The 23652-nt window shown below is 37.7% G+C and overlaps 1 protein-coding gene across 1 annotated transcript in view; it reads left to right on the forward strand.

Annotated features, from left to right (window-relative positions):
- The window catches only part of HDAC9 (histone deacetylase 9), an 835653-nt gene that overhangs the window by 788150 nt on the left and 23851 nt on the right, over positions 1–23652 (forward strand). Inside the window, exon 26 of the mRNA XM_037056286.1 lies at positions 11362–11446. Within this exon, the coding sequence (XP_036912181.1) occupies positions 11362–11446 (85 nt within the window). The remainder of the gene's footprint in view (positions 1–11361; positions 11447–23652) is intronic.

A 23652-nucleotide genomic window follows, 5' to 3' on the forward strand; every position in this document is an offset into this window, starting at 1 on the left:
ATGAATATTTTTGAACTTCTTCAATGAAGCACTTAGAAACACCAGCTTGGAGTTTGCAAGAAACTGAAGTGACTGCCCGAATGAGAAGTCTCATTAGGTTGCTTGGAATGTCTTCAGAGGTTCTAATGTGAATAGTCACATCTTTTTCATAATTAGTTATAGAAACATCCCTGAGGTTTTCAGAGAAACTGATGTTGGTAATCTGCATTTGTGCTGGCTGGCAAACAAAGTCACACTTGCTTTAAGGACAATTTTGCCTACTGTTCTGCAAAGCCAATTAGCAACACCCTGGGTTACTTCCTCTGAAAAAGAAACTTTTTCAAGAGGTGAGAAGAGCTTAAGCATTTGGCATTGGTATGGAATCTGAAAGGAAAACATTGAAGGACTTCAGGCAGGTGAAAGGAGAGGACATATTGTAGGTAAGAGTCTTGTGTAGTGAGTTGAGAACATAGCCATTAAAAGACCACCTGTCAAAACAGAATAAATGACAGTTTTAAGCTTGTTAGAGAAAAAAACAAATTGCCATAGATGGAGATGATGCTACAGCCTCTGGTACTGCAGGTTCACCACATATTTGAGTGTATAGTGTATTTTCTCTTGATCTCCGAATTCTTTGTAAGGTTTGATTTTGAGATCCTTCCTTCCTTCCTTCCTTCCTTCCTTCCTTCCTTCCTTCCTTCCTTCCTTCCTTACCTCCCTCCTTCCCTCCGTCTTTCCTTCCTTCTGCCCTCTCTCCCTCTCTCCCTCCCTCTCTCCCTTTTTTCTCCTTTTCTTTGTAATAACTGCTGTCTCCTGTTGAGTAGGCTCAGCTGCTTTCATTTGACTTGGATTTCAGCAACAGTGGCTAAACTTAGTGATTGTGTATGTTGATAATCTTTCCAAGATGACTTTTTGCTCTAAAGCTGCTGAAAAAGTCTCTTGAATTGACTCTAGAAAGTTTTGACAACTACCCCTGCGGTGAACTCTTAAGATGTTGTTGTCCAAGTTGCTCATCAGGGGTTTGTTTTCATTAGACTTTGAATAGAGAAGCAGTCTTGTCATCTTTTTCATCCTTTAGATTATGTATGGCTGACTCCATTGGGGAATTGGTGTGAATCTGGGAAAGCTTACAGGCTCCTATTTTGGAGCTTGTAATTCATAAGTAGAGGAAAGGGAAGCTCAGTACAGGGGAAATGTGTGATATCCACACTAATGTTTTTCTATGATCTTCTCTTAGACTTTGAAACCTATCCACACTCGAAAGAGAATGTATGGATAATTTAAAGAGATTAAAAATATTTGGAAAGTACTATTTTAAGATATTTTCCATTGTAGATATGTCCCATGATGTTGCATTTCTTACATTTAATAAGGTTTGTAAGAAACAAAGGCAAATTAATTGTGGGGGGTTTTGTTTGTTTATGTGTTTTAGCAAATGCTAAATTAAGTAGAAGTTACCTGGATAATTCAAGTTCCAGATCTTGGAATATATACAGATCTTCTGTACTGTTTTTACGCTTTTCAGAAAGTGTTATTGGGAATATACATTTATTCTTTTTCTAGGCATCTATATACATTGTATATAGATGTATATAAATACAATATCTATATACAATGTATATAAATATACATTTAGTCTTTTTCTAGGCATCTATTTTATGCCTAAAAGTTCTAACACAAGTGAAAATAAAAGAAATATTAATGAAGTACCTTGGGATTGTATGACCCTTTGTTTTTAGCTTTATTTGGATGGAGGGATATTCTAATAGAGGAAGTAACATTTAGCATTGGTCTTGAATAAAAAGGAGATTTTGACAAAGTAAAGAACAAGGAAAGGAGTTATCTCTTGTGGGAATGCATAGATAAAGACATTAAGACTTCTTGAAATAGTGGATGGCTCCCTTTTGGATTTGTTTGCTTTGCTTTTGGCAGAAGAAAGGTGACTGTAAGTGGAATAAAAATAAATAATGAAGCTAGATTAGTGGAATTGAGTATCACAAGGAATTAGAATTTCTGTGAAAAAGAGAGAAGCATTAAATAAATGAGTCCCATGCTTTGGGGTAAATAGTGTATGATTTTTGGAGACAGCAGAATCTCATACAAGAAAAAAAAAGCTTACAAAGAAAACAATCATTAGGAAGAGTTTTCCCCATATTATCAATGAGCAAAATAATACTCTTATCAGTGATGTGCTGGACCTGGCTCTAATAGCTTATGAGAGTTAATTCTCTGTATCACTACTCAAATGTGAGTTCAGTGACATCCCCTTGGTAGCTTGAAATAGGGCATGGTAGAAATATTTACACCACAGAAATCAGCAAATACTACAAATTGCAGTTATTTTTTAGGCAGCCAGCTGTTAAACATTTACCAGCACGCCACTGCTACATGATGTGAAACAGCTCTTCTTAGCAGAAAAACCAACATTTGGAAACAAGTACAAATCTTTTTACTAAACAAAAAATTAAGAAAAAACAGTTTAAAAACATGCAAATTAGCAGATTAAAGAAGAGAAAATTAAAAAAGCAAATGAGGGTAAGAAAACCAGAGATCAAAGAAAATGAAATGTGAAGACTTACCAAGTATAGCCATCAAATTTAAACTTATTTGCAAAAATAGGGAAAAGGAAACAAGATTTTTGGCATATGAAATGAAGTAGCCTTTTTTATAATAATTGATGTTGAAACTGTGGGCATTGTATTAGGAAACTATACACACAGCACTAAACAAACTTCCCTTCAATGTTATGAAAACTTCAATTTAAACACGTACCTTTCAAAAAAGGCATGTACCTTTCAATATTTATATATACTATTTTCCTAACTCAACTATGAGGTTTGAAATGTTTTCTTGTTATATTGCATATCTACAATCTTACCTCATTGTTTAAACAAAAATACTCATAGTCTGAATTACTCAAATAATTGCATTCGTTATCTTTCCAGTAGACCATAATGTCTATTTTTTTTTACCTTTAAAAGCAATTTTTATTATTTGGCTCACTATTGCAATAGTATTTAAATAGGCCATTTCATCCAAACTTTCCACAGTTAAGTGTCATGGAAACTATGGGATAGTGCTTGGATATGATAGTGAATGCAGGCATTCCTCATGGTTCTTCCTTCTTTATTCAATGACTGATATCTTTTTTTTAATTTTTATTTATTTATTTATCTTTTAGAGGGGAAGGAGAGAGGGAGAGAAACATCAATGTATGGTTGCCTTTTGTACATCCCCTGCTGGTAGTTAGCCTGCAAGGAACCGGCCTGCAACCCAGGCATGTGCCCTGACTGGGAATCGAACCGCAATCGTCTGGTTCGTAGGCCCGCACTCAATCCACTGAGCTACGCCAGCCAGGGCTCAATGACTGATATATTGTGTAACCTACATTTCTTCACAGTGTGTTAGCATTGGATAAAACTCAACTAATAGAACGATAATCACAGTAGTAATCTTAAAGTCTACCCCACTTGTCTCACTTCATTTATTCAAGGAATGCATTCAGTATCTTATGTGAGCCAAATGGCCGTGTCTCTGTCACTTGCTCCTCTTGATACTCTCAGGAGATTCCTTAGGTTTACGTCACTCCTCTTGGCTAGGGATGTTTCATTATTGCTATGTGATGTAACCCTTCATCATCCACAGGTACATAGGCTACAGGCAGACTCAATATGAATAATCTCAGTAGTATGTCAGTGTAGTCACTGTATTGTCAATAGAATCTACTCTGATTTACTTCTTTTTTTCAGTCTATTTAGTCAAGGATTTTAGTTACTGCAAATGAACAAAAGAGGTTATTTTGAGAATGACTCATGAACCACAATATGGATAAAATTATAACCAGATCTACTTAAGCAATCAAATTAAACATATACAACTAATTACAGACATTTCTAAGACAATTATTTAAATGAAAGTTGAGTTTTAACCACCAATCCCTCCTCACTAGGGAATTTATAATAGTTCATTAGCATGGAAGGTCAGGTCTATATTGCAGTCTGCTTCCCTTATCCTCTTGGTCTTGATCATCATTTTCTTCCAAAGTCCCACAATAACTTTGATCCTGACAGCCGAACCTTTTCTGTAGTTTTTCTGAGTTGCTTTGCATGTTGCAGGGAGACTTTCAGTTCTCTTTGTAAATGAATGTGTATCCTGTATCGAAGAATATATTTTGGGTCTTGCTACAAAGCCTGTAATCTCACTCATCATAAAATAGTGAAAGAACGTGGCCTCAAGAACCAGACTTAGTTTCCCTATTCCCTTATGTCAGAAAATATATTCCCTTTTAAAATTGCTTTTAATCTTAGAATATAATATTTATATGGAAAACTGTATAAGACATATATATGCAACTCAAAGAAATACCACAAACAGAGCTCAAACACAGCCATCAACCAGATTAAGAAACAATGTCTGCACCTCAACAGAAACCGTATCATCCCTTTCCAAATCAGTACTCCATTTCTCATTTCTAAAAGAAACCAAGTTTCTGGTTTCTAACAAAAAGATTTTACTTTACCTGTTCTAGAACTTTATAGACAATAAATCATAAAATGCATATCCCTTTCCATCTGACTTCTTTGCTCAATATTATGTTTGTGAGATTCACCCATGTGGTAGCTAGCTACAGTTTATTTGCTATGATTGATATTTTATACTCATATATGTTTCCTGGTACATTTGCACAGACATGTCTGTTTAGTGTACATGTAAAGGTAGTATTGCTGGATAATGGTATACGCATGTGTTTACTATTGTAGGTAATACCAAACTAGTTTCCATAGTGGGTGCCCCAGTTTATACTCCTGCCAAAAGCATGTACTGTTTCCATTGTTCTAAATTCTTCCACCACAGGTATTGTCAGTCTTTTAAAATTTCAAACATTCTGTGTAAGGTATAGTACTGTATCATTATGGTTTTGACTTGTTAGAATATACTAATGAAGTAAAACGGTCTTTACCTCTTTATTATTTGTATACTAGTTTCAAAGTATCTATCCAAGTCTTTTGTCCACTTTCAGAAGGTCAATATTTTTATTGATTTGAGCAGTTCTTTACAGAATCTGTTGGCTTCGTGTGTTAAAATATTTTTTTCTGAATTTTTACTCTTTTAATTCGTGTCTTTAGTTTTTAAATGCAATATGATTTATCAGTGGTTTCCTTTCCAATTAGTTCTTTCGCTACTCTAAGTATTTGTTCTATACACCAAAGTCATGAAAATCTTCTTCCCTTAAAGCTTTCTTTTTGACTTCAACATTGAGATGTTCAGTTCATCGGGAGTGGAATATATACAAGCATTTAGCATGATATAAAAGTTAAGGTTTTTTTAATGTGAGTATACACTGTATCCAGTGCCGTGTATTGAAAAGACCCATTTATTCTTTATGGCTTGGCAGGGGTGTCTTTGCCTATAGATGCATGGGAACTCTTTGCTATTCCACAGGTCTTTTTGTCTGTCCTTGTGACATCTTAACTATTGTATCTTTGTAAGAAACCTTGATATCTTGTAGAACAAATCTTCCACTTTGTTTTTCTTTAAGGCAGACTTGGCTACATTTGTCCCTTCTGCACCGTCATGTAAAGTTTTAGAATCAGCTTCTTCTGATTCTAAAATAGATTTAGATCACTAATAAAAGCAAGAATTAACACATTGTGATAAAATATTTTGTCTAAGGGACAGTTTTTGTACTAAAATGATAAAGTTTGAATAGAAAAATGAAGCAAGAATTAAACTACAAAAAATAACTAAAAGAAAGCCCTTGTGGCTATGTTAATATCAAATACAGTGGACTAGAACACATAGAAAGAACTAGAGATGAAGAGAGACACTTCATAGAAAATCTTTTACATAATCAAAAAGATAAAACAATTCAAATTTTGTGTACCTAATAACAAAGCTTCGAGACATATCAAGTAAAAGTTGAAAAAAAAAGAAAAGAAAAACCAGGCAAAACCTTACTCATACTGGCAGACTTTAATATACCTGTCTCAGTAACTTATAGGAAAGGAAGACAATAAAGGGGGGATATGTAGAAGATTTAACACCTTAATAAACTTGCCCGGATTTAAATATATAGTAAAACACACTGAATAACTGCATGATAGTATTCTTTTCAAGGACACCTGTAATATTTTCAAAAATAGACCATATTTGGGGCATAAAGCGAGTTTCAATAAATTTCAGCCAATTGAATTTATACAGGGTAAAGTCTCTTACCACAGTAAAATTTAATTAGAATCAATTTTACATAACACGAGTGAGTAAAAAGACATCTCATGTTCATGGACTGAAAAATTAATAGAACTCTAGCAAGACTGGTCAACAAAAAAAGGCATGCATTATCAGCACTCAGAATGTTAAAAGGATTACAAGACAATATTTTCCAAACAACTTTAAAATATTTTGTAATTTTATTTAAAATGGAAAAAATTAATACAAATATACAATCTTGCAAAAACTAGATCAGAAAACCTGAATGGTACTATAGTTATAAACCAAATTGAATCATTTTTGTCTTTGTTTTTTTAACATTATTTTTATTGTCATTCAAGTGCAGCTGTCTCCATTTTCCCCCTTCCACTCCCCCCCAACCTCAGCCATCCCCACCTCCCACCCTCAATCATAGCCCCCTTTGGCTTTGTCCGTGTGTCTGTCCTTTGTGTATGTTCCATGACAGTCCTTTAAGGTATCAAGAGAAGACACCAGACCCCCATACAGTTTCACCAGGGAATTCTACCATTAATTTAAGGAATAAAAAATAACCAATCTTATGCTGTTTTAGGGTAAAAGGGAGGGAGGAGAACAATTTACAATGGATTTTTTTTCCAGACCAGTGTAATACTGATATCTAACACTTAAAAAACATCCACACATATTATAACAGGAAAATCTTGATCATAAAGATAGAAGTTAAAATCCTAAACAAAGTAATAGCAGTTCATCAGTATCTTCAAAGCCCATTAACAAATTTGGGTTTAGAAAAGAATAGAACACATTAGCATTGTTAATTAAGTCAATATAATTCACAGTAAGAGAGTCAAGAAGAAATAAAATCATTTCAGTAGATATTTAAACATCAGTCAGTGAATTAAACACCCAATTATGATGAATTATTTTTAGAAAACTAGAAATAATAGGAAAATTTGTTAACTTGATAAAGCCTATCTATAATTATTTAGGGTGCATCAGATTTAAAGGTTAAATATGAGGATTTTTCTTTGAAATAAAAAACAATGCCAAGGTGCTCACTCTTACTGCTTCATTTCAACATTACACTGGTTGTCCTAACAGTGCAATAGGGCAAGAAAAAGAAATGAAAAACATGAAGATTGGTGAAGAATTCAATAAATCTTTTATTATTCACAACTATGTATTTTGTTTATAGGAAATCCATATAAAATTACTTGTGTATACATTAAAATCAATAAGTTTAATAAAATTGATGGGCAATTTAAAAATCAATTCAAACTTAAAAATCAGCCCTGGCTGGTGTAGCTCAGTGGATTGAGCGCGTGCCTGCAAACCAGACGATCGTGGTTCAATTCCCAGTCAGGGCACATGCCTGCGTTGCAGGCCAGTTCCCAGCGAGGGACACGTGAGAGGCAACCATACATTGATATTTCTCTCCCTTTCTCCTTCCCCTCCCCTCTAAAAATAAATGAATAAAATCTTTAATAAAAAAAACTTAAAAATCAAAACTTTAATTAAAAATCAATTATATTGATTTAGTAAAATGTGAAAGACATACATTCTGAAGAGAAATCAGAGCATCAATTATATTGATTTAAAAGTGAATTATCATTGTCATTCTTCCTAGTCTTTCACCCTAAAACCATGCCCTGATTATAGCAGGCAACCAAGAGGAAGATCCTACTCTGTTTAGGTCTGTTAGCTACAGAGCACAGAATAAAGGCTACCTCTTCATGTTTTCTTTCAATTAATCTTTCCTTCATTTAACATTAAAAATAATGCCTGTTGTATACCAGGCTCTATCATTGCCTTTGAATGGTTCACAGGAAAGCAGAGGATGGCAGACATGGCTGACTACAATATAATGTATTTAGTAGAGTAAACAAGAGTATTTGAAATGCAGGTGGAAGCAATTTGCTCAACAAGAATTTTAGGAAAGATTTTACAGAGCAGGCAATATTTGTACTAGTCCTTGAATGATGTAGTAAGGTATCCCAGTTCAAAGAAAGATGGAAAAATAGAAATCAGAAGGAACAGAATAAATGAAGGTATAGAAGTGTGAAAATACTTGGCATATTTGGGAAACATAAAAGTTAACAAGAGTAGTTAGTAGGTCTTTTGCATGGTTGATGTATACTTCTATTATTATGTACCTATAATATTTATAAAATCTGTTTAGCTTCTTTTGGTTCTGTTCTGAGTCATGAAAATAATAGAGTTGATTTTAATGTCTCAGAAGTACAGTGAGTTTTAAAACTCTTACTCATGAGCTTTCTCCAAAGATATCCCCTAAATGCCTCATAGCCAACTAAAATGATTTTGATGATTTAACTAATCTGATTCTAAATAATCTGAAAATTACTTATTCACAACAGGGTAATGACCACATTTTATGGTGTTTTTAAATAGCTGTAATACTTAGAAATTAAATGGTATGTGCAACTTTACAAACATCTGAGATTCATCAATAAGTTATTGTAACTTTCTGTAAAAGATGTAGAAAAACAAATTTCCCTGACACAGCCCAAAACTTTGTATAAAGAATTAGTGTAACTAATGGTTAAAATTAAGGTTTAGATACAATGAAGCTGAATAATCATTTTATGTGTCAAGAGATTGTCTTAAAATTATATAATGTGTCTTACAACTCCATGGTAATTATTATTACATGATGGAATTGCTCAACAAACTGTTACTGACATTGACCAGCCTCAGTAAACAATTTTTTTGCTATATTTTATTGGCCAAACTAAATACATAACCCAGTTATATTGAATATTCTCATTTTTGCTCCAAATTTATAAAAAGACTATTTAATATTATTTCATTACAGTTAGTTATTAGATTACTAATAATGACCAATACTCATATGTTTATTAAATATATGTAAACAGATGCTTCAATCAGATGTATTTAGTGCTTATAATTGTGAATGATTAAATCAACAAACTCTAGAAAAGACAACTGAATTCTGTGGCCCCTCTGTAAAGGTTTTAATTTATGAAAGCAGACTGATTCTAAATGCTGCTCACCATCTTGCCAACTAAGATATTACCCCATCGCCTTCTCTACAGAGCTCCACAAGAAAAAATAAAGAACCTACATTGAAAATTTTCTGAATTCAGCTCTGTCTGTGTGTATACCCTCAAAATGAAACAAATTGGGGCAATTTACTGAAGGTTAAATCCTCTAAATGACATTTGCCTAAAACATGCTGGGAAATGGTTTGGGAGACAAATTATCAATGTAATTGCCTTAATTCTCCAGGTTGCTTTTATAAGTAGACACAACTTTATCAAATCTAACTGATGATTCCAAATTGGAGGTTTAGGGTTGCTTGTATTTTCGCTCTCAACACCCTGAATCACGTTTACTGTCTACATAACTCAAGTCTTATAAATAGCCCACGGACTTTAGTGAAAGAGTTCCAGTAGAGAGGTTTTTGCATTAATGATCTGTCTGTAACTTTCCCCGTAGTAGCCGGCATCTTTGAATTTGTCAGCCTTTTTACCCTGAAGTCACAGGAAAGTTTTGTGAAGGACTACTAAGTATGCTGATAGCACCTTGTGGTTTTCTTCTTCAATATTTGAACATCGAGTGATGTTTCAAAACATTTTATGAATAAAACCCACCTGATTTCTATTAAAAATATTCTCTGCGATCTGGGACAGAAGTGAAAGGAAAGATTATTTACGTGGAAGGTAACTCAACTCCATCTAACTCTTGAGTAAGAGTTTTCCAAGGAACCTTCCATCATGATTCAGTAGTTTCTCTGAGTTAAGAGGTTGTTATGAGGGTAACATATTCTTGAAGACACTGTCTGAGACACCAGATTTTTTAAAAATTATTTTAACAAGTTTTAAGGTTTTAAGATTGCAGAACCTTTCCCTGAACACTGTGCTGTTTTCTTTTCCTCTCCTCAAACTGTATTGCAAATAAACCTTTTGATGTTGTAAAGGTTTTTCTTTGTCAACTAAGAAAAACACTCTGGAAAGTTATATTTAGAGAATTTACCCCTGTATAAATATCCCCGAGCTAGTCTGTTATTCTATGGCATCTGGAAAAAAGGTGCTATTGTCTTAGATGCCATGATTGAAGTATAGAATAATCAATTCAGAAAGACCCCGGGGGGAAGATTCACTCACAGATGCTTTGGAAACTTGGAATCCCTGAGTGTCCTCATTTTTTCTACAGACCAGAAGACATAGTGAGTTCCCACTTTGGTACAACATCTAGGTGACATTGCTTCCCGTTCATGCCGTGTGATAGTTTGACCATCCCTTTGTGTTTGAGACTACTAACTTTAAATTTTCTAAGAAAACTTTTTTTTTGTTCATCCCTTTGTTACTATTACTTCCCTTGCTTTCTGGGTCCCTGCAGCTAGACGCCTATTCGGTTTGCAAGCACTCTGACCGTGCGGTTTTTGCCACTGCACACCAGGCGACTTCGCAGAGGCATTCATTCCCAAGGATGCATCATCAGAATTAGTTCTGCCAAAACAGCCCACAAACTGCTTAAAGCTCCTCTTCATATCTTGCAAACCACCGTGTGCTGAGCTTCTCTATGAAAAACCGGTGTAATTCCAGAATATCATGATAGATTTGCAAGAAAGGAATTTGTCCGGGGAAGCTAAAATGTAGTTATTTTACATTTGGTTTTATGTGAACATTTACTCTACCACTTTACGAGTATTCACTAGCATTTCAATAAGAGCAGCTGTGCCTCAAGGTTTCCTACTGTGAAGTGCCCCGGAGTACAGGGTGCTTAGATGGAAAATCACCACAAAACTGTGGGTAATAGACTGCCCCCTGTCTGTCTACCACCCCTTCCCTGAGGTTTCCTTTGCAGGGCCCACCTGCATGTACAGACACGATGGAATTTGGTTTGTGAGGAACCTACAAAAATTACACAAATAACTCTGATTTTTAATGAATAATACACAGACATGCACCTGCTTCGGGGACTTCGTAGATTAGTCTGGTGACCAATAGAAAAGCCTTTTGGAATTCAATTATAAGGCTGCAAAAGAGAAAATAAAACTGGCTACATTTTTAGAACTGAAATCAGCAAAATGTTAACTAGTTCTTGGAGCGAGGTATTTTTTTTAAAGCTTGTTTCAATTTGCTTTGCTTCTGTCAGGCTTACTGTAAAGTCATACTATTCTGCTTACGTTATTACCTGCTATTCTTGCAGCTGGAGCCGCTTGCAGAAGATCCTCTCCACCAAACCCCGAACATGAATGCCGTTATTTCTTTACAGAAGATCATTGAAATTCAAAGTATGTGTTAAAAAGTTACTGTTTTAATTTGTAATCAGATATAATCAAGGAAATTTATATTGAGAATTTGAGCATATGAACAGTATATTTGAGTTTTTCAAATACAAAAAACATATTTAGAGTTATTATAATTTGCACATATTATTATAATTTGCACATTTTGTACCTAAATGTGTTATTGCCTTGCTCATAATATGGTAGTCTTATATTGATAATGTAACTCAAAGGCTCTAGATTTAGAATCCTGCTTTTTCTCATATTTTCCAAGTACTCGGATTTTTTCCATGACTGCCACTAAGCACCCACTTAGAACATTCAAATTAGTATAAAAACTGCGACTACTGTCTAGTCGTAACTAAGGTAAGTTATTTTCTAATGAGGTTGGAATTCAGAAATCATTTACTGGTTTTAAGTTTGGCAGGAGAGCAGAAGTTAATGAGAAAGTCTCACTACTAGAAAATCCAACTAAACAAAACAGGGCAAGTCAGAGACTTTATTACTATGCTGTTCCCTTCACATGGCCATTGCTTTTCAAGAGTTTTACTTTTTAGATGCTAACATGCATGAGCACACACATGCATGTGCTCACACACACACACACATCAACACAAAAGTTAGCATGACGAAGAAAACCAAAGGGCAGAATGAAGTGTGGAGGAGTCTCCTTCACATCCGGAAAGCCCTTGGCTTTGCTACTGTCCAGTGAAAGCACTTTTTAAGCAGCACTGGAGAAGCCACCTCCCAGCTGTCTCTCTGAGTCCTTGTCTTTGCTTGCTCAGTAGTAATTTGGAGGTATGAGTGGGTTGGGATTCTATATTATCCATTCATGGAATTCTGTGCCTATTTACAAATTAGGCCGTACAGAAACTGGAAGTAATTTCCCACCTTACTTAATTTCACTTATGCCTGGATTGAGGACCACAGGTACCCAATAAATATTTATTGACTATATTTCATATCTTTTATAGCTTATTCAACTATGAATTTCAAAGATTTTCCTGGCTCTGTAGCTCAGTTGGTTGGAAGTTGTTCCGTGAACTGAAAGGTTGCTGGTTCAATCCCTGGTCAAGGCACATGCAGGGTTGATCTCTAGGTAGAGCATGTATGGGTGACAACCAGTCACTTTCTCTTTCACATTGATCTCTCTTTCTTTCTCTCTCTCTGTCTCGCCCCCCCCCAAATCAATCAATAATTTTTTTAAAAATGATAAAAAATGTTTTCAGAGTGTAGAATAATAAACATTCAAATAATGGGAACCAAAGCCTCTGAGAAAAAGCTCAGCTAAAGAAACTGACAAAGATGGAAAAGGAAAGGCTGGGAGAAGGCTTCAAAAGCTTGAGTACCAAATCCGGTCACTGTACATCTAATGACCACTGAGAGTGGATGCAGAGGCTCTATCCTATGGTATTCCAGAGAGCAAGGAGAGGGATCATCAGGTGACAGCCTTCTCATATTCACCCACATCTAATCCAATGCCCCCTCCAGGTCGTTCATCAGGTAGTATAGACATATGCAGTTTTTACACATATTATTCTCATTTATTCTGAGCATTCTTTTGTTATTACTGACCCAGATTATCAAAGGTTATTGTTCCTCTGCGTAGTCTCATCATATCACTTTCAATAAGCATTCCTGAGTACTTATTACATGTTGAGACGTGATAACTCGATCGAGTTATCAAGGCACAGAGGTTATGAAAAGAAATAAGGCAGACTTCCTGGCATCAAGGAGTTTACAGCCCAGCAAGTGAGGGACAAAGCAATAGATCATTCCAGTGCAGGCTTACGAGGAGCCCTGAGATCCCGGAGGAGCAGTCCCTTTCTTAAGCCCCTTTCAGCGGGGGTGAGAGGTACTGCACAGCGAGGAAGGTTCAGGAAAGGTTCAAGGAAGACTTCTTGGCAGAGAGAGGGCTGGAGCTTGGTCCTAAAGACTGAACAGGATTTTGGTCAGATGAAGAAAGAGTGACTGTTTTGAAAGGAATGACAGAAGCCAGGGACGTCATTTTCATCTAGGTGGGATAAATCGTAATGAACCCTATATCTTTAGAAGCTCTATTGTTGCCTTTTGGATTGGATATAATTTCCTAAAATGATTTTTTTCTTTTCACTACTGACATTTTCAAGTGTCTTGTGCAGTCTACACTAGCCAAACAAACATGTCTGACTCTTGAAAAGAATTCAGTCTGCTATCAAAACCCGCTGTAGAGAATTCTGCCACTGTGGATTCTGAATCTCTGTCTTCTTCAAAATTTCATTCCACCCAACACTGACCCCTTCCTCCATCCCAAAATCTGTTTCCTTCTCAGCTCCTATTGAGGATTCTACCCAGTGCTTGCTAACTGAATACACTCACAAACTGTCGTCTCTGACATGTGGATGTTAATTAGTGGTATTTTCATTGTAAATTTCTTTTTTGAGTTTTTGTGACTTTTTCAGTCCATTTGATTGTGGCTCCTTAATTAGATGGTGATCATCCGGAGGATGGGAATTGTATCTGCTCACCCCTGCATACATCTGTAGGGCAGGGTGGTGGGGGGTGGGGCGGGGGTTGAAGGGCATGGAGGCCTTGGAATTAAGAGTAGGCAGGTTTTAGTAGGAAGGATTTGAATAACTCTCCAAGGCTCTCAGGAACCTAAGGCCACATCAAAGGGAGCTTTTGAAGAACTCCTCCTTTCACGGGTGTGTGATGTTGTGGGGCATTGGGGATTCACGGTGCAGGTGAGTACTGTTGTAGCTACTCAGCACACCTTCCTCACCTCTACCCAAAAGAATCCCGGTTTTATTCACAAATCCTTATACCAGATATCATGCAGCTCAGGGGAAGATGAACGAGTACCAGAATCCAGGGCAGCTGTTCTTAGTCTAAGGCTAACCTAGTCAGTGAATAACAGTGACCAGACAGGTTAAGCAACAACTTAATAGCAATTGGTTAAGGAATGGGTCCATGACCCAACTGTGGCCAGTAAGACTCAGGGCTGGCTTTATGGATGGTCAACCTGTGCAGTCACATTAGCTCCACACTTATAAGGTTCTACACATGGTTTAATGCTGTTGCTGATGCTGCCTTGAAATTCTTACTAAGTTTTGAACATGGAGTATTTTCATTTTGCACTGGGTCCCACAAATTATGTAGCCAATTCTGATGACAATCAAGGCTCTGGTGATACAAAAAAAAAATATTTCCAAGAAAGACTGAAAGCATCACCACAAGGCGAACTCAGATTGTGACCAAGAAGGAACCGAATGGTAGGTTGAGACTGCACAGCAAAAGACAAACACAAGATGACAGTGATATCTCACCATTTAGGACATGGCGTGAAAGTTGGCACAGAGGAAGTGGTTTGATGCTGTGGCTTTGACCACTGTGTGATACATTTTTATGTGGTTCTGCTGAATTGTGTCTCTTTGGGGCTGCTCCTCCAGGCTAAAGACACAGGAAAGGGCTGTGTAAGGTCCGTAGAGCAATGCAATACAATGGGTATTGCAGATTAGCAAACCTCATAATGGCTTGAGCAATGGGCTCTTGGGTAAGCAAACAATGCCGGATTTCCTTACAGAATATAAACTGCACTTTTACTTTTATTTTCTCTATTTTATGACCCATTGTTCCATTTCAGGTGTTCCTGTAGAACTCCAGGATGTTGATTTGGCTCCCTTGTCCCCCTTTGGTGGGAAAAGTAGCCAGGACTGGCTCTATCATTTGTGTTTCCCAGTGCAAAATGCAAATGTGTTAGTGCTTCCTTGTTAAAAAAAGTTAATAATTTCATAAAGGTGACAGCAGAGCCTTGAAACAAGCATGGGGGCCCTTCTGAGCATGGGGCCCTTTGGGACTGTGTAGGTAGCCTGTTGATGAAGACAGCCTTAAAGGTAGCCTTTGTTCAACAGGAGACCCTCCTCTCCCCATATGGCTCTGAGCGTCACACAGGTGCCTCCTTTCAAGTCCAGGAGGTGTTTGAATTTCAGCCCACCTCCTAGCCCAGGTTCTGAAGGATTCTTTTGTGCTACAGTTAGGACTACAGTATCAGAAAAGTATGTCGATGTCGAGAAGTCGGCCTTGCAGCATGTGGGAAACATTCAGGCAAGTTCCTAGATAGCCTTGTCCCAAGGCAGACAGCAAGGTGCTGACAGGCCGTGTGGGAATTCCTCTCTGAGAGCTGAGCCCCCCAGCTGAGGGTCTGCAGGCGCTGGAGGCCATGATTAGCATTGGCCCTCTGCCTGGCCACGTGCATGTGAGTCTTTTGCAGCAGATCATCCTTGTTGTCCTGTCCTTGTTTATGTTACTCATTTAGCTGAGAAGAGAAGATCTCACAAGGCACAAACAGCAAGGCAATCATTTCTCCAGACAGGTAAGGACCCCCTCTGACAGACCAGGGTCTGGTCGCATCTCAAGATGGTGGGTCTATACAAAGATCCACCATAGTGGAGATGAGACAGTTTTCTGCTTTGTCCCTGTTAAGTTTTCAAGACTTAACTCAGATATTATCTATTGTGAAGCCATCTCTGAACCCCCACTCATCTCTGTTCTAGATTAGGTACAGTTCCTATGTGTTTTCATGGCAGAGATTTTTTTGATTTATGTTTTTGTTTTGATTTTGTGAAATTACAGTTTACACTCATTATTATTATTACTTTCAAGATACTTTGTTTTTAATGGTCATACCCTTTGTATGGTGTCTGGCACATGGTGGGTGCTCTGCAAATTGAATAAATCAGTCGGTCTGTCAATATTTGCCATACTTTTTTTCTAAAGCCCAGACTGATGTTGTAATGAACCTAAGGCAGTTATACTCCTTGGCTCACCCATGCAGAATGGTAGATTAAAAAGAGCGGGCAAAGTTTGTGAGGGCCCATTTCCTCCCTCTTTCAAAACCCACAAGGGTGAATACTTTCTAGGTTAGGAAGAACATACATTGTTTGTGAGGTCCCTTTCCAAACTGTTTGTGAGGTCCCTTTCCGTGGCTGAGCTTGGGGGTGGCAATGCTCAGAGCTGAATCTAGTGGTTGGTTGGCTGGCTATAATCACTCACAGGTGATGCCCAGCAGGAGTCAGCCCAGAGTGGGAAAAGGGGCCCTTGCGTCCAAGTTTCCCTTCCCAAAATCCACCCTCACAACATGCAGAGTCCACAGAAATCTCCCCCTTTTTGATAGGACTTGGTAAGAAGCAGGGTCCCCACATGCCATTTTTCACACCATTGCTGGCCCATCATGACATTTTCACTGATCTTTGGAGGGGAAGAACCATGAAGTAAGTTTTCTAGAAGACTAAACTTATTTAGTTTGAAATAGTATAATTTTAAGTCCTGTAAACATATAATGAATGATATTGATATTGATCTGTGAAACCCCAAAATACCAAAACCACAAATATGGAGCCATGGTTTCCTTTTATTTATTGAAATGTTTTAGTGAGAGGAGTATTTCTTTGAAGTGTCAACCAATTTTTGTAGATTTCCTGCATGATGATAGCGATAATCAGAGAATCTCGTGATTTGTGGATGAAGAAAATGTGCTCACACAAGGATCTGAGCACTCTTTTAGAATGTTCCTGTAACCCTCCGGTGGTTTGCCTCTGGGAAGCTGAAAAACACTAGTGGTCAAAGATTTTAAAGTGATTCGAATTCCAGTATAACCCTGCCCTCCACTCATGGACCTTGTGACAGTGAGCAAGCCACAGAACACCTCTGAGGAATTCCGAAAGGAATGACAGGGCATAGCACCGCACTACTGCTCCACGCTTGTGCTACGGGGGCAACAAAATGGCCAGTTAGAAACCCAATCATGAAAGAACGGTAAAAAAGTTCTTCCTTTGTTCCCACTTTTATCTTTTCCCCACTCTAGGGATCCTTCCCTTGTTCAGCGGATTGGGTCTCCTTGGAATTCCTTATAATGCTGACCACAATAAAATGGTGACCCAGGCTAGAATGAGAAAGGGACAGTCTTCACAGTGTCACTGTAGGCTCATGTCAGACTTGTTCTGCATGGATTGAAGAACAACGTTGATGTTGCCTGTATATGAAACTTGTCATTGTGTCTTATTGTCTCTCTATGTCTTTAAACACATACATCCAGTATTATTTAGGGCAATGATAAGTGAATTTATATCCTCTGTTATTCAGCTTTTGAAGCCAGTAGAAAAAGGGGTATGATTTTCTCACTGCACAAGAGTGTACCTTGTGACCATAAGTTATCCACAATGTACAGAGCACACCCTTTCATGCATTCTAGAGAAACAGAAAAGAGACCAAGTTTTCTCTGGGAGATCAGAGGCAAGTGTGACGCCTACTCCTTAGCAGAACTGGCTTAATTTATGTTTTGCATATGTGTCATTGAGGGAATGACTTCTTCCTCCTTCTTCTTTTGTTATTGTTATTCTTTCTCTTTCTCCTCTTCCTTCTGCCCCACCTCCTCCTCCTTCTCATTTTTTTCTTCCCTAGATCTCATTAATGTAACATGGTAATACCTTCTGTTCTAGAAATTTTCCTTAGAATTAACAACTGATACTAGAAAAGGTCAAAGAAATGTGAATATTGTTGATTTCATTTCTACTCTGTTTCAATGAGAGCTAGCCAGTTGGTAAAATAAAATACAAACACTATTGATACTATATTAGTGTGGGTGATCAGAGTAGGTGCTGTTCAGTTCTCTTGGTAACAAAGAGATCTGGATGGAAATTAATGAAAAAAGCTATTAAACTAAGATGAGACTTGCTCTAAAGATAACAACTGTCTTTTAATGTAAAATGCCATTCTCAGCCATCTCTAATCATTACTACAATACTCTCCACCTACGCCCTTTCCGGGGAAAAGGGGCATTTATATTAGACAATCCAGGCGAGAATCCAGATTGCTAAACTGAAAGGAATTTGTGTACATCTCTTGTTGTGGGGAAATTGTCCAATATTTTGACCTCATGGGGTTATGCGTATAGTTCAAAGATTGCAACATGCGCTGTGTAAATCACCTCACAAACTTTAGCAGCATCTTGATCCCACACCCAAATGCTAATCCGCATTCAACTTTTCCTTTCCCTTTTTGTCCCTTCCTATTTCATTTTGATCTTCTCTCTTTTTCTGCCCCCCACCTCCTCTATCTCCATTCTGTTGAGAAGAACAAGGAAGGAATGGGCTTTTCACTCATAAGCATTCAAGGTTTTACTTCAGGCATGAAGAACTGCATTTCAAAGATCTTTATGACTGCAGTAAGGATGGGAGATTCATCAGGGCTGATGGTTGGATGTGACCAGTTTAACTCAGAAGTAGAAGTGCCGTAGTATTGTAATGAATGGGCATGGAAATCATTCGTGATTTGCAGGATTCGGGCTTGGACAGCTGGGTAGATGGTGGTATGACCTGCTCTGAGAAGGAACAGGGGAGGAAGAACTGCTTTGAAAGGGAAGTTGCTGAATAATAGACGTAAGAAAAAGAAACTCCCCTGAGGATTGAAAGTTTGGTGTGGGGAAGGGAAGAAGACATCATCCTAAATACCTGTTTTTCACTACCCTGAAGTTCTGAAGGAACACCGGATGAAATGATTCATGCATGCAAACCCTGCCAGTTGTTGGCAAATGATAATTATTGAATGCTTTCAGTGTGCTAGGCACTGTTCTAAATGCTCTTGTTAATATAAAATTAAATAATTTAATCCTCTCAGCAACCCTGGGAGGTAGGTACTATTTTTATTCCCATTTCTCAGCCAGGAAAACTGAGGCAAATCTACATTAATTAACTCCCCCAAAGTTACACAGCGGACAAAGGCAAGAGCACACAGGGAGCAGGCCAGCTCTAATTTTAGCCATTATATTACAATACCTGACAAATAAATCCCTTCCTTTTGAAACTACTGTGTACAGTTTTCCCATTTCTTCCCAAAGGAATATGTTTATTTTAAAAATTCAATTTTTACTGAAGATTTGGTGTTTTGGAATTTCTGGTTAATTGAGGGGTAGCCACAGCCAGTTTTGGAGGGGCAATGCCAAATTACAAGGAGCCACGGAGCTATGAATCCATTTTGGAGCTCCTTATAAACTTGCAAAATACATCTAATCACAAAAAAATGCAAGGATTGGCAGAATTTCAAATCCCTGCCCTGCTGAGTTTAAAACCCTGACTGTTGTCAGGTGTGAGCTGCTATTTGTCATAGATTCTTTGGCTTTAGACAGAGGCCTTGACGTTGCAGCCCTGGGCCAGGCAGGTCCTCATTGAGGAAAAGCAGTGTTAGACATTTTCCCACTATTAACCCCGCCAGCCCTTCTTGTATCAGAGCCAGGTCAAAGCTGTTCACATCGCTTTTCAAAAGCTGATTTTGAACTAATTAACCATTCTCTTGAAATGCTGAAACTCTGTTGTTTGGCGGAGTCCTAATACTAGAATGTATCAGAATACAAAGGGAAATCTGCAATCTGGATAAAGACTTAACTTGCCTGGATTTTTTTTTAAATCCATCTGCATCTGTAACTATGAATTTTCTTTCATTCACATTTCTACTAAGACAAAATTAATCAAACCAAGAGAATAAGCAAAATTATGCATGTTCCCAGGACTTAACACTGCAAGGAATGCTTTGTGATTATATACTAGATACCAGTATGAGCCTCCCACACACATGCAGTACCATTTACTGATATAGGGCATGTTAGAGGGTCAGTCAGGTTTGGGAAAAGATCATTTGCTGGGTCATATTCATATGTATATTCATCAAGTATATATATTCATTCTGTAATCCCCATACGACTAACAATGCATAATTAGCTTCCTCATCTTGTTCATCAGTAAATGGAGGCTTAACAAGTTTAGGTTGTTCGTTGAAGCTCTTTGAACTAGTAAGCAGTAGAACCAAGATTTGAACCCTGATCTGACTGTGCTATAAGCCCTCTTTCTTTCTACTGAAGCATGTGACCTTCCTGTTCCCGACTTATTCCACATATGAAAACATAGTTCCACCAGCCTTCCTATTCCCGAGTATCCCAGGGTAGACCCTAGAACAGACCATTTCTAAAACATAATCGATTTTTGTGTATATTAAAGCAGACTATTTTAATACATTACTTGACTTGCTAGAATATAAGAGAATGGGAGAGAAAAAGAAAATATAAGCTAAAATTTAAGAAGGGGTGATAGGCAGTAGGTAACATAAAAAAGCAGAGTGTGCCTGGGACAGATAATGGTATCAGAGCTATCGCGTGCACAAGAAACCCTCCGTCTGCATCAAACTTGGGCATAGGAGTTTGATAGGGCTCTAAAGATGAGTAAATGGGTCCACTCCCAGATACTGGAGGAAGCAGATGCAATTCCTCCGTGAAAAATAACCCTAATTTAGATCCTCAGTATACACAGAGATTAAGCTCAACAATATGAGCTCAGGTAAATAAATACATACATATTTAAGTATATGAATCAGGTCAAATACCCAAGAACACTAGCCACTAGGGGAAGTCTGCGGAAAGGAGAAACAAGAAATAATAAGCTTTATGTGTGGGGTTAAAATGGTGGAAGGGCACTGTTTTTAAATAAAGAAAATAGACTAAAAATACTCATTTACTTTCACTCTTCCAGGAAACTCCAAGAAAATACAATAATAACACAGGGGCTCTGTTTTGTTTTTATGACATACACTTACAGAGATAAGGCATGAAGAAGGAAGTAATAGGAACCTGGAGTGCAGATGACCATCTGTTACTGGCTCAGCAGACTTGAAAAAAAAAACAAATTCTGAGACCGTACTGGCAGCCTCATCTCTGCTGGAAGGAGACATAGCAGACACATGCATATGCCATCGAATTGTTCATCCACACACCCAAAGCTTTTTATGTTATTTCATTGATTTTAATTGATCATTTCTTCTAACTCATTATCCATGTCCTTCCTTGACTTTTTACTATGTCCAGCTTAGAACAACTAACACTTAAATCGATTTATCCTTCCACTTTTCAATGTGCCTTCAAAACCTTGCTCTTGTGCTTGTCCAATAAAGTCTCAACCCTGAGTGTATTCTACAAAGAGTTTTCTCCAACACTGAACCTACATGAGCGGGTCTGCTCAAGACTGTCGTGAATCATGGCAACTTGGCGTCCTATAAATTTCCCACCACCAAACTCAAGTGGACCCACTGTAATCCATGTGTATTTCTTAGCCAATTTACTCTGCCTCGATCCAACTCCTCTTTCAAACGCCAGTCTCCTCAAACCTCCACCAGGCTCACCTTCCTCCTTCATCTCAGCAACAAACCTTGCCAGTGTAGCTGCCAAACTGCCCCCTTTGAGCGTTTATTCCCATCGACATTTAAACACCCCCAAATCTCACCCATCTTAAAAACAAACTCTAGCTACCTCCCCCCTTTTCCAGTTTACCATCTTGTTGTTCTTCAACTCTTTAGGAGCAAAATTTTGAAAAATGTTTCTGTCTCATTACCTCAATTTCCTCACATCCAAGTCTCTGTCAGAACCACTCTCATCTGGTTGTGCTCTCACTTGCGGTCACCAGTATCTTCTCTGCTGCCAGATTAAACTTTTATTTTGAAATACTTTAGATTTAGAGAAAAGTTGCAGATATAATACAGGGATCTTGTGTAACCTTCACCCAGCTTCCCCTAATGTTGATATCTTGTATAATCAAGGCACAATTTCTGAAACTAATAAAATAACAGTGATACAATACTCTTGACTAAATATAGACTTCCTTTGGATTCCACCATGTTTTCCGATTTCCTCATTCTGTTCCAGAGTTCAGTCTATGATGGACACATGGCATTTCGTTGTCATGTCTCTGTCTTCTCCCGTCTGTGACAGTTCCTCAGTCTTTCCAAGTCCTTTATGATTTTGACTCTCTTGTAAAGCACTGCTCAGAAACATCATGAAGAATGTTTCTCCGCTTAGGTTTTTCTGCTGCTCCTTTGTAGTTACATCTTTTACAAGATTGCCACTGCAGATATACAGCCCCCTCCTTATTACATCAGGCCTGTAGTGTATAATGTCAGCATACCTTATTATTGGTGCAGTTAATCTGGGTCACATGATTAGGGAGATTGCCAGTGTTATGTTTAATGTTTCCCTTTGGAGTTAATCTGTATCTTGGGAAGATTCTTTGAGATCATGCAAATATCCTGTTTGCCCTCCAACCTTTGCTCACTAATTTCAGCAGCCATTGGCGGATCTTGCCAGCCAGAAGTATTACTCTGATGTTCCAGCGCTGATGTTCTATTTTCCTTACCCCTTCTACACTTATTACTCAGAAATAATCTGTAATGTAGAGCTGTTCTTTCTCTTCCATTCTTTAACTTATTTATTGTATAGTCATGTCATTGTATACTCCTGGGTATTTTTTTTATGGGTTAGAATCCAGTACTGCCATTATCATGTTGCTCAAATTGTTCCCACTCTGACCATTCAGAGATCCTTCAGATGGACACCTATGTCCTTTAGACATGGCTTCATCTTTCTGCAAGGGCTTACTCTCTGGTTCTACAGAAAGTTTCAAGTTCACTTTGGTTCTGCCTATATTCATTTGGGTTCTCCAGAGAAAAAATATATATATACGGTAAAGCTGTAGCTTGTGCGGTTATCAAAGCTAAGAATTACAAGATCTGCAGTCAGCAAGCTAGAGACTCAGAAGAATGGATGTTATAGTTCTAGTCCAAGTCCAAAGACCTTCAAACCAGAAGAACCAGTGGTATAAGTTCTAGTCTGAGTTCGAAGGCGGCAGATGATCAATGTCCCAGCTTGATGACAGTCAGAGAGAGAAAATTTTTTCATTCAGCCTTTTATTCTCTCTATGCCTTCAACTGATTGAAGGAGGCCCACCTGCCTTGGTGGGGTGGGGTGATCTGCTTTACTCAGTCTACTGATTCCAATGTTCGTCTAATTCAGAACACCCTTGCAGACACACTCAGAATACTATTTAACTAATATCTGGGCAGTCTGGCTCAGTCAAAGTGACACATAAAATTAGCCATCACAAGTCCACCTCTGGTCCACTTAACATCATACGCATCTCTTTAAACCATACTTAATCTTCAATTAAAGATAATAACAAGGTGATAGTTCATGATTCCTAACATGTTACAACTATCCACAGTACAACTAAAAAACAAGCAAAAACCAAAATCACTAAGCCCTTCCCCAGAAGAGGAGGTAAAGCTCTGAGTGATGTTTATTCTTCTCCTCAATGCCCCATAACTTAAATACTATGGTGTAAAATTAACCATACTTAAATACT

The sequence above is a fragment of the Sturnira hondurensis genome, unplaced genomic scaffold (genome assembly GCF_014824575.4).
Source record: "Sturnira hondurensis isolate 20B ecotype Veracruz unplaced genomic scaffold, ASM1482457v3 Scaffold0008897, whole genome shotgun sequence".
NCBI classification, from domain to species: Eukaryota; Metazoa; Chordata; class Mammalia; order Chiroptera; family Phyllostomidae; genus Sturnira; species Sturnira hondurensis.